We start from the raw sequence: 12,451 nt of genomic DNA on the forward strand, positions 1-12,451 counted from the left end.
AATGCGATTCATTCTAAACATTAAGCAACTTTAAAAGAATAATAAATTGAGCTTTTTGTTAACCTGTTTTTCTGTAATACACACAAATGCACTTCATTTAATAGCTGAATTACAGAATATACCAAGTCGACTTTTTTCCATTTATTGATTCGTTTTAATAATCAAAGCTGTTCTTTTTATTAAATGTTGAGAATGATTAACTTCTTTACTTACCATATATATGAAAAGAGGCACGATGCTCTGCAACGCTCCCATGTATTGGGCCAGAGCAATGTTAAATCTTTCTATATAAAGATCTGGAGGGCTGACCTACGAAAGAAGGAAACAGGTCATGCTATTGGTCTCAAGGTAATAGTTCGCCCTAAAAAATCTCAAATACGGATCGAGGAACACAAAGGTAAATTTGAACACCACTCTACCTGAGGTACTTGGCATACACACTATGAGAAAATCCATGTTCAATGCAAGGACATAGAATATACAGTAGTACTATGGGAGAATGCAAACAATATGAGAACAACCTACGCATAGCCGTGGAAATAGTATTCAGATGTTTTATAAGAACCAAGTCTGAAATACAGGGACTGACGGCACAAATCAGAATAGACACATTCCACAGATGATCTATTCATTTAATTATGTTGCGACGTATATTGCGTGCAAGGCCCAAAGGTCGCCAGAGCATTTCATACTGAAGCAAGAAAGCTTAGGTGCATACGAATTCCAGTGAGGTAGCGAACCATGTGCACAAAATTGCAATGTAGCTTAGTTTAAAATATCAACTTCCAAGAAAAGCGAGTGAATGGTGTAATACGGTAAGTACAAAGTAATAAGGCCGGGAGTAACAACTTTCATTGTAATGGATGGTGGAAAGCAGAGGAAAAATAGTATGATCATATTCCTCAAAATGACAAGCCAATTTTCTCACAGTTATTCTATAAGATGCTAAATAATGCAAGCAAGTTAAATAATTGTATTTGGCATGAGGGCACTCCCTTTAAAAAAATATAGGCAAAACTGATTTGCAGAAGTGTTTTTCGATTTCTCACACCGGATTGCCAGCTAAACATTTCAAGAGAGAATGTGGATTGAGGACTTATTCAAACATTGTTTCAAAAAGCAATGTTCTATTATACTCTTTTCATACAGTAATTCCGATATGTAGAATAAATGTAGCAAACTATGCACAGAACTTTAGATGGCTCTTACAGAAATTTGGGGAAAAAATGCTATTCTTTCCTTTCACATTATTGTCCCAGTTAAAATCGACACCATTTCATTTGTAATATCTCAAAACAGCGGTGGCAGTTTTTAGCTTTTCATGATGGAATGTGAGTTCATCGGTACAACGTTAAGTGAGAAACTTTATGTCGCAAAATGCAATGTGGGCCAAAATTGCAGGGCTGGCTAAATGGGTTTCACAAGACACTGTACCACCTGAGAGTTCTGAACACAACAATTCAAACACTGAAATCAGGGGTGAGACATTGAGGATTATTTAATTGAACCAATGAATTGACTGACAAAAAAAGTTCTTGATTGCCAGTTACCGAGTGGTCAGAGTATAGTTTACCTGAAAATAAAGCACAGCTTTCAGCATTGTTTCAGTGTACCCCGTACGGCTGCAGATGGAGGGCAGTCTTCACACAAGAGTTTGGAGCCACCCAAGGAGGCGGTATGATCTCTAAGTCATATTAGGCCCTTATGTTACAGCCATAGCCTGATAGCCCCTGTTTGGCTTCATTCTACCTCCAACGGGCCAGACGACTAAACTTTACCAAGCATGGAGACCCCAGCATTCCATGCGTCATCACATTCTCACAGCTCATCATTGAACAGTAACTTGGTGCCACTCTTGGCATCAATTTGTGGCCCGTAGGGTTCCTGCGCCACAATTTGAAGAGCACTTTTACAGAGTACACCTGCTTGAGAGGGCACTAGCGAAATACATTACTGGAAGGCACTTGCTGACTTTGCTATGCCTGACTGCTCTTGGAAAGCACTTGTCCTAATTAAATAATGCAATCAAGACTGGTACAACAAGCAAGGCAATGTAGGAAAGTGATTATGATGCCATGCTGCATAGTGGGTCATTACAATAAGAATTTCTGCGAAAGAAGAAAGCAATTTGTCAATGCATCTAATGGGACATCAAACCTTGTACTAACCATGGGTATAAGGTGTCACAGCACATGTTTTTAGAAAGTCACAGGGGACATAGATTGAAAATACATCAAAGAATAAATAAAAACACGTTCAGCAGATGGCAAAAAAATTTGAATTCTTTAATAAATTGAAATACAGACAATTCAGGAGGTATTTTTCTAAAAGCTCTGGATTCTTTAAATAAACACGTTCCCGTCCCTGGCAAGATCAAGAGGCTTTTTGGGCCCAAGAGGAAACGGAGAGAGCACTCTCCCTGCCTTATGTGCTCAGTGTAATTAGTTGCCTTATTTAACCACTCGATCACTACACTTGCTAATGAACCAATACATTGAGGATAGTAGTCGTTTTTTACAGACTAAGGAAGGAGTTCTCATCACATGAACAACTCTAAACTACCTTCGGCTCTCACAGTAACTCTTGGCTACATTTTCTTGCACTACTTGGACAACTAGATAGTTAAGTCAAACGCTTACTTCCTGCACCCCAAAGTTATTCGGCAAAACAACAATTCGGTGAATAAGAAAAAAAACGACAGCAAAGGGGTCATCTTGATTGTTTTGGTTCACAGAAATTATAAAATCAAGGAGCAATGTACAGATTGCTTTCAGACTGAATGAGCACCCAACTGGAACTCTTTGATGATTTTATAGATTCCCAGTATTTGAAAAAAATGCAGTTTGGGTGACAGATGTGCAACTGGATCACCACTTGACCCATGTTGACTCAAAGAGTAAGGGAGCAGGAACTAGAATGGATTGCATCAGCGCTCAACAAATGTCATTGGTGAGTTGCAATCTCTCCATCAGAGTTATCCCATTGAAATCATTATATAATGTCTGCAAGAGTTTATAGTGGTTACCTTTATTCTTCAATATAAATGTGACCCCAATGCCTTCCATGATGAAAGCAGTTGGGTATTAATTATCCATGCATTTAAGTGAAATTGCGAGGCAACTACTAAAAAAATAAATCTCAATTCAGATCTCAAGTTCTACCATCAAGAATCCTCATCTACAGGCACAGCATTGGCACTCCAAGGAAGATGGCAGCGTACTAGGACAGCTCCTACAATGGTCCGCTGAATATCCCCGATATTCTTGTTGAAAAAAGTCTGCTATCTAGCACAATGAATCACCGCTCTGAGTCCCAGAACACCTAGTGAGGTGGTGGAAGTAATTTCTATGCCCTCAGGGAGGGTTCGGAAACCAGTGGCTGCAAGCAGTTACAATTGTGCCTTCACAATGTAGCTGATGTGCTGCTGTGGAACCTTACCGCAATCTACTGAAGACCAACTCTGGGCAGTGTGTGCACTGTGCGTGCTGTGCCAGGGTGCCACGTCTGGTAAAAAGGTGCTGGGAGGCTACTACTGGGCTGGCGGTGCACTGGTGAGCTGATCATGTAGATAGCGCAGAGGGCCTAGTTGAACAGCCTAAGAGGAAAAAAGGTACTGGGCTCTGCATCAGATTGAAAGCTCGGCCCGGTCGGGCCTGCAGAGCTGCGGGAAGCCTTTTTGGGCCCACTCCAAACAAGATGCAATGAACATACAGTCACCTAGGAGCACAACTTGTCAAATGCCTGGTTAGGTGCACCCATGCCCCGACTGCGGTGCCCCAGATGGTTTATAATTGAATGGGAACATACAGAGTGACCGGCGAGTGTGGGAGATACATGCATCGTTAAATGGTGGATGAATACAAAATTACTAGTCCAGAACACTGCTCCTTACTGCCTGAGCAAGGAGAAAACAACATTGCGCAGGGCTGATAAACTTGGACAGTGAGGGACGATGGGATTAACTTCCCTCTCTCTCGCCAATCCTCTGGGCACACTACTGAATGACGACTGGGGGTGAAAATTGACAGGCCGCTAGGGAGTGCCAAGTTGAGGACTGCCTGAGGCAAGTGGCAATGATTAACCCCTTACTCCCGAGTTGGAAGGCAGGGCTGAGGGTACCCTGTCTCTGAGAGACTGCCTACCTTGCTGATCTCCCTGTTGATACCTCTACACAGGCTTATTACTGCTGCTAATAAAAGGACATTTATTAGCCCACGATGGGCAAGTATAGAACGTCAAAAAGACATAAAAAAAATAGACAATTATGCCTTCCTGAGAAATAGATCAGAGAAGTTAAGGATGGAGGGAAGGGGGGGGGGGGGGGGGGGAGACACAAAGGTCTTTATCTGGAGCCGCGTGGGCCATCAAATATACTGGAGGACGAACCTAGTCTAAAAGATGTGATGCTTGCTGCCAGGTGTACAAAAACGACCCTAGAATCCAGGACAGATACTGTTGCAGTGAAGATGGGCCTTTTGTGCACAGATCTTAGAAAAATTTGTGACATAGTGAAATTGCCAGAGACGATAGTGATATGAAAGGAGGAGGTCACTTTCTTGAAATCCAATTTATCTGTTCTGAAAAACAAAGTGTGGTAATCCAGGTATGACTCAAGGATGCTAAAGGGCAGTCACGGTAAAACAATGTCCGCCTTCTGGCCGAACCAAAGAAGGCAGAGGGCCCAAGTGCAAACCTATTTGTTAAGAATTGGATTGTCAATCATCTCAAACCCAAGGGACTCTCCAGGTTCTTCTCTGTTGCCCCTGAGCGCAGGGCACCGGTGACCCCGCAGAAACCGGACCAACCTTCATGGATTAGAATTGCTGGAATATTCGAATATCATGACTAGGATGGAATCCTGCAGGCATCCAAGAGGCAAGGCGATCTAAAGTATGAGAACAACACCATCCAAGCATTTCCAGATTATACATTGGCTGTCAGAAGCAGAGACACTCCATCGATGAGATTTCGCGACTGAATATATGATGTTCTTTCTGGTAAAGCTCAGGGTTTTTGTGGAAGTAAAATCATGGAACTTCGAAACGTTAGAGGAAGCTTGGGATTGGCTTGAGGTTTTGGAATGATAAACGCATCATGACTGGCGAACCAACCAAGACAGAGATGGACACGCCTCATGTATGCTCAAAGCGGTGAGGTTGAGAGAGGACTGATCAGCTTAACAACCCTTAGGCAGCTGGTAATGGAGAGATTCTGAAAGAAGAATGAAAGCTATTGGTGCAGTATGGTAGGCTCTGGTCTGGGGTTAGTAGGAACCCTCTACATAATGAAGTAATGTGGCATGTTGACAAGTGGTATGATAAACTGGTTGGCTGGTGGTTGAAATGTCAAAGGCTGGTGGAGAGCAGGGGAAGAACAATATTTGTATAGAAAGGGTACACTCAGTTGTAAAACCTTGAGGGTCGCTGGGCATTCAATATGCTGTTAGATTGTGGATGATGGCTTATGGAAATGTTCTTGAATCTGGTTGGGATTAGTTTGTTTTATTTGGAGCAACAGGCTCACAAAGAATTGGGGTAGAGGGCAGTTTTGTTCCTATAGCGCAGGAGATTGAAAGGGTTGCACGGAGGGAGGTTGTAGGAGGAGTTTGATGGTTACGTAGTGAGTGGTATATGAAGTGTAGGTGAGGGAAAGCTCATAACGCTGGGAAATAAAAGTGGGCTGTGAGTACTGGAAAGCTGATGGTTCTCTCGGAATGTCAACCGAATGGGATGTAAAATGAAAAGAAGAAAATATATCAATATCGTAAGTGGCATGCACTAGACCTCATCCTCCTTCAGGACACCCATTTGATTGGGGACAGACGTCAGATGCTAAGTGAGGGGGTTACCGACTAGTTGTGCACACAATTTATTCTTCCGGGTCTAGAGGAGTAGCAATACTGGCCAGAAAAGCTTTTCCCTTAAAGGTAATAAAGGTGGTGGATGACCCCTTGGGCTGCTATGCAGAGGCAGTTGGAAAGTAGTGATTGGCTCAGTTTACTTGCCATACCATTGCAGACTGGAAGGCCTGGGAACATTTCTCCTGCAGCTTCCAGGTGAGCTGTTGGTTATGGTGGGTGATTTAATCTCGTCATGGATGAAGTCATGGATAGGCAGCAAGAGTGGCGCATTGGAGGCTCATATTTAAGGAGATTTGTTATCTATTTGTTTATTTAAGATTTTTATATGCATCGGTTCTCAAATATTAGAATCTTGGCTCAGGGGAATTTCTGACTATTCGTCTCTCTACACAGAGATGGGCGCTCTGAGGAGGGAGAGACTTTAAGGGAGGTTGGATGCCTGGATGTTGAAGGAGAAGGAGCTCGCAGATGAGCTACGCCAAGTTACTGACAACTATTTTTGTGAGAACAAAAACACTGTTGAGTCTGGGGTTACAATTCGACAAGGCCCCAGGGCCAAATGGTCTATTGATAGAGATATATAAAATGTCTTGGGAGACTATAGAGACATCTCCTTAAAACCTATGTTTTAGTGAGAAAGGAGGAATCCATGGAACCTTATTCAATCATGTCATACACAAGCCCCATAAGCTCACAGGGATGTGTTCCTCCTCTAGGCCAATTTCGCTCTTAAATACTGAAACTAAGAAATAGACCAAGGTTCTGGCGACCCGATTCAATTGTTCATGGCCAACATAGTGCATTCAGTCTGGCTTTATGCCAGGGAGGAGCACTAGGTTGAAGTTGATTATATGGATGTATGGCATGTATTGACATATCAGAAGAACCACTCGTATTGGTGCCATTAGACGCCTCCAGGGTATTTGAGCCCCTTCAGTGGTCTTATCTATTCCAGTTGTAACTCAGCCCCAGGTATTTGGGAAGGGTGAAGTTGCTCAATCATGACCACCCCCCAATACCCCTTTGCCTGTGTTAGAGTAAATGATGAATATTCTGCAATGCCCCTCCCTGTATCAAGGAACTAGGCAAGGATGTCCACTGTCTTCTATGATCACTGCCCGGCCAGTGGAGCCAGTTTCATGCTGGGCGAGAGGGGGTCCACTGGTATAGCCCTGAGATGCAAGTCGAGTTGGGAGGAAAATACCTCATCATGCTAATTACATTTTACTTTACGCATCTGATCCAGAGATCTCCATTGACAGAAAAATACAGATGGTATAAATATTTGGGAGATCTAGTGGGGTTTGCATTAAGTCAAAGCCAGTTATCCAGCCACTGGGGCGGATGTCAACAGATAGTCAGGTACTTGTGTATCTTTATTACTCAGGCCCCTGAGAAACTGTATAATATATATTTGAGAAATTTGGAGATGATGCTGTTTATTGGAAGACCCTACCGCTCTCATTATTCAGCAGGGAGCCTATGTTTAAAATGATAGTGCTACCCAAATGTATATATGCCCTACAAAATATGGCAATTTATTCAAGGGGGCATTTTTCAGAGTGTCAATAGGTACCTTTGACAGGTGTTATGGTAGAATGGCACCCTGAGAATAGCATTGTCTAAACTAGTTTTGGAGTATACAACTGTGGTATAGTTCACCTGGATGTGAGGAGCTACTTCTGTGTCACACAGTTAGCGGCAGACAATGTCTGGGTAGTCATTAAGCATGAGCCTCCCTCTGTAAGGCATGACAGAAATTGGTTGTGGTAAAGAGGACACTTAGAGGCCATAAATGAAAAGCTAGAGAGATCTAGCTGGCCATCATATACAAATGTGGTACTAAAAATATGGGATAAGACATTCTGGCAACCGGGGTAGCAACTTTTTTTAAAAGGGGAAACCCCTCTTTGGCATTCCTGGCAATTGAGTGAGATGCAATGGTTGACCAGGTTTGAACGCTGGGACCTCATAGGTATCAGCAAACAAAGTTTTCCAAGACTATTCCATCCAGACATTCCTCGGACACCTAAGGGCGAATGAAATACCAGAGGGGGGGTATTTAATTTTGAAGGGCATGCACAGGATCTAGTAAAGGAGCACACATAGAGAATACCAATCCCTTAGATCAGGAGTCTCCAAACCGGTCCTGGAGGGCCGGATCCATGCCAGATTTTTAAAATAACTACATGCATCTCAATGGGGATATCCAAAAAATCTGGCATGGATCCGGCCCTGCAGGACCGGTTTGGAGACCCCTGCCTTAGATGATAGAATACTAGCAGAACCTTTACAACACAAAGCTCTTTCTCTCATATTTAGACCATAATTAATAATCTACCGGTCACACTAGAAGCATTGAATGGAAAATGGGAACAAGAGCTCAAAGAGCTATCAGATGAGGAGTGGAGAGAGGTATTGCAGGGACCCAGGGAGGTTACAATTAAGACAGGGGTTTGGCTAACACAACTGAATCTCCTTCACAGAGTGTTTTAATTACACAAAGGTCTCAATGAGGAAAATTGGTAGAGCTGACACTAATAGATGCATTGGGGGATGTGGCCTGGTGGGTACATTCATGTATGCATGCACTGTTGGACTGTCCATAGGTTAGGACATATTGGACTGCTATGATGAGCCTTGGAGGACGTTGCAAGGTTATGGTACTTCTGAGAAAGTAACTATGCACCCTGGGTATAGGAGGGTGGGAGTTGGGGGTGCAATTGTGTAACAGTCATGGTTTTGAAATAAATAAGAGTCCCATGCAAAAATAACCAAAGGCTTATGAGAGTGCTTTTCTGTGCATTCGTGATTGAATATAATAATCTGTTGTGGAAACTTATGTATCACCGATATGGCGGAACCGCAAGTAAAAACACAATGATCACTTGATATAGCAAGGCTTAATGCACTCAGAAAGGGCTCTGGAAAGCTGCCCACACACAAACTGGCTCATATGACTGCTCTGTAACGTTATGTAAGTGGTGCACAGCTCTTCCAGACTTACTAGCCACCTACTTCCTGCGCACAGCCAACTTCACTCTGCTTGGAAACATTAATCTCCATCTTGATGTTTCGAACAATAACCTAGCCTCAGCTTTTATCGATGATCTAGGCATTCTCAATTTAGCACTCCTCAACTCCGCACCTACTCATATCGCCGGACCCTATTTTTTCTAATTTAAAGGACCTGACAATCGTTCCCCCCTCTTCAACTATGATGGTCAGGCCACTTTGCTGTGCCTTTTAAAATTAGGATTCCCTCCGACACCATCTCCCAGCCAGTTTCAAAATCTAAAATCAGGAACTGGGCTAAACTCAACATCTCAGTGTTAAATGAGCAACTTCTTAATACCAAGTCCACCCATATCTCTCAGCCAGACTCGGACCAAATTTCTGTTCAATGGCTTACGTAGGCTATTGACACCAACTTGCCACCTACTTCAAAACATATGGTTAGAACTCGCCCTCCTACTCCCTGGTTTACGGACACCCTTAGATTATAAAATAAACAATGTAAAATTTTAGAAAGACAGTGGAGGAAACTTTGTTGAGCAAGCCAAGTCTGAGTATGTGGTGGCTTTGAAAAGACATCATGCCCTCTGTAAATCCACACGTGCCAAGTATTTCAGTGAAAAGATAGCCAGCTCTCAACACTGCCAGAAGACTCTTTTGAGGGTGGTGAAATAACTTCCAGATGCTAGCTACATCTTACCTCTGCCCTCTCCAAAACCAGTGTGAGGAGTTAGCCAGTTTTTTTCTAGAAAAAGTTAGTAAGATTCACTTACAATTAGCAGCAGATTCTGTAAAGACAGATACCTACACGTACTTTTAACATCTATGTTCGTCCTTTAGCAGATGTCATTGAGAAATTTGGGCTCAACATTTTTTTCATATGCTGATGACACTCAGATCATTCTCTCATTATAAGCAGCCCAGCACCATGACCCCTCTCTGCTGCACCTGGGCCTGAGGAATATTTCCTTATGGATGAACAAAAATGCAATTTGGCTTATTGGTGATAACACCGCGGTCTTGGTAAACACTGGCAGGACTCCCTAGGGCCTTTACCCACCCAGACTAAGGTTAAAAGTCTCAGTTTCATTATGGATTACAAACTTTAATTGAAACCTCAGGTGTCCAAGGTCACTGCTACCTGCTTTTCAGTCCTTAAATGGCTGTAAAGAATCCTTTTGTCAATTCCCTTAGTGGTTCAGAGAACTGTCATTCAGGCTTTAGTTCTATCCAGACTGGATTATGGCAATGAACTGTACCTGGGCATGGATAAGCCCTAGATTTGACGCTTACACACTATTCAAAACATGGCTGCCCAGTTGCTTTTTCATCCACCCAGGCGTGTTTGTCAGTCCCCCTTTGCTTTAGATCTCTAAACACATTGAATTTAAGGCATTGCGTTATATGTTGAAGGCCAAATATGGCCTAGTGCTCTAATACATTCAGGAACTGACTGCTTATTTGTCTACATGCCTGTTGAGATACTCTAAACTCTCGCTGTTCGCCATGCCTAGGTTCCCTCTTGCCCGCATGAAAAGGTCGCTCCTTTGCCTACATAGGTCCTAAAATGTAGAACGTCTCTCAGCCACCCTTAGGAACTGCTTGCTTGCTTTTCATAAGAACCTGACGACCTAGCTATTCCAGCCGTCTGTTGGGGTCACAGTTTATTTGCCTCTACCCTCGGGGTAGCTGCGCACATTACAAGTCTAACAAATAAATAAATGTTGTTAAAACAATAAAAAAAAATTAAGAAAATAATCCTTACCAACACCCATAAACACTACGCTCCGCTTTGGTATCTCTCATTATTATTTAAATCTGTTTATTGATTTTGTGTCACAATCACTGTATACGGTTTGTACATCTGTTATAATATTTTGCATAAAATACATTGGTGCAACACTACAGGACTTGGGCGGATGGTGTATAGTGCGTGGGACCAAGCAGTTAACTGTATCAAAAGGGATGTATTAGTAATTGCACTTATAGGGATTACCAGTTGCAGTTTGCTGGTTCGGATAATCTGCGTGATACGTCCAATATTCCTCAGTGATGAGGCCATTTGCATACCCTTCAATAAACGGGTGAACAGAGTAAAAAGAACGAGAAATCTGAACAACTTCATAGTTGGCCTAACAACTGCTTCCCAATCAAATGCTTATAAAAACAAGTTTGAATTTGAATTTGAATTTTATGTAAAAGACAGGCACTACACTAGCAGTCTCTGGCAATGAAGCAGACTACTTATTTTGTGAATGTGCACACTGTGCAAAAGCAGAATAGCCCCACTTACAGTCAGTTAAGCCAGTGGCAGAAGTGGGCCGACCCTGTGCCCCATGAGGTATGTTGTAGTGGGCAGAAGCAAAATATGAATGACAATACAGCAGATTTATAGATAACGAGGGTTGACTGAAAGCCCCTTGTAAGTATGAAAATATAGTACGTATTTACTAATAAAAGTTTAAAAAAGGATAAAGTGGCAGTTAGATATGGTATGCTGCTTCCAGAAGCGGTCGCTCCCCCACCTCCTCTCCTCTCCTGGTATTGTAGCATATTGCTGATTTCTGCCTCGCAATTAACATTATTTATATACATAGCTGCGCCGCGCTCTGTAGCGCTGCTGTGCCTTGTGTTTGTTTGCTGCCTATTACAATTGTATTTTGATTGTGGTGTGCCTCGTAATTGGCTCTGTTCAGCGCTTTCTGGCTTTACTTGGAATAGCGCTCTCCTCTGCTGGCCTGAAATAATCTTGCCCCCATTGCGCTCCATTATCATTATAGCTTTTGTTGTTGGAGACCCTCGCAGCATTTGTTTACCTGACTGCCATTTTGTTTGTTTTCGGCCCGTCCCAGACCCTCCCTGCACCTCGCTCCCGCCTCCCAGCTGACCCTCCCACGCTCCGCCCCCCTCCACTATCCATTTGAGTCAGATGGACTTTCGCGCAGCAGTCGCGCCGAAGGTGCGCCAAAGGTAAGCCCGTCTACGCCCGTCCGCGCCTGGACCGCGCCCAGCGCCAGTCCCCCTGGTCCCCACATCACCCACCCCTCGCGCATTACATAAGACGCCTCCACCCTCTTAGCACTTAACCACGGCCAACTCCCTAACTGCGCCCAGGCAGCACCAGGACACACCCATGGACCTTTCACCTGCCACTCCTGCAAATTCACCTGCATTAAGACCCACACCAAACCCTCAAACATCAAACAAAGATCCAATACCAACCACCTTAAATGCATCCTTCTCAACACCCGCTCGGTTCACAAACACGCCATCGACCTTTGGAATCTACTCTACACCATTTCTCCGGACATCGCCTTCCTAACAGAAACCTGGATGAATGCCTCTTCAGCTCCAGATATCACCATAGCCATCCCGGACGGCAACAAGATCATCCGTAAGGACCGCACCATCCAAACAGGAGGAGGCATCGCCATCGTCCACAAGAACACCATCCGCATCTCAACCAGCTCAGAAGACAACCTCGCTATCGCCGAACACCTTCACTTCCAGATCTACACCGACCCCAAGACCACACTTAGAGGCACCCTCTTCTACAGGCCACCAGGACCCCGCACT

At 43.6% G+C, this 12,451-nt stretch overlaps 1 protein-coding gene across 1 annotated transcript in view; it reads right to left on the bottom strand.

Moving 5' to 3' along the window:
* CACUL1 (CDK2 associated cullin domain 1) overlaps nt 1-12,451 on the bottom strand; it is a 410,130-nt gene that overhangs the window by 276,544 nt on the left and 121,135 nt on the right. The window contains exon 4 of the mRNA XM_086922922.1: nt 214-309. Coding sequence (XP_086779048.1) covers nt 214-309 — 96 coding nt within the window. The remainder of the gene's footprint in view (nt 1-213; nt 310-12,451) is intronic.

The sequence above is a fragment of the Lissotriton vulgaris genome, chromosome 5 (assembly GCF_964263255.1).
Source record: "Lissotriton vulgaris chromosome 5, aLisVul1.2, whole genome shotgun sequence".
Taxonomy (NCBI): Eukaryota; Metazoa; Chordata; class Amphibia; order Caudata; family Salamandridae; genus Lissotriton; species Lissotriton vulgaris.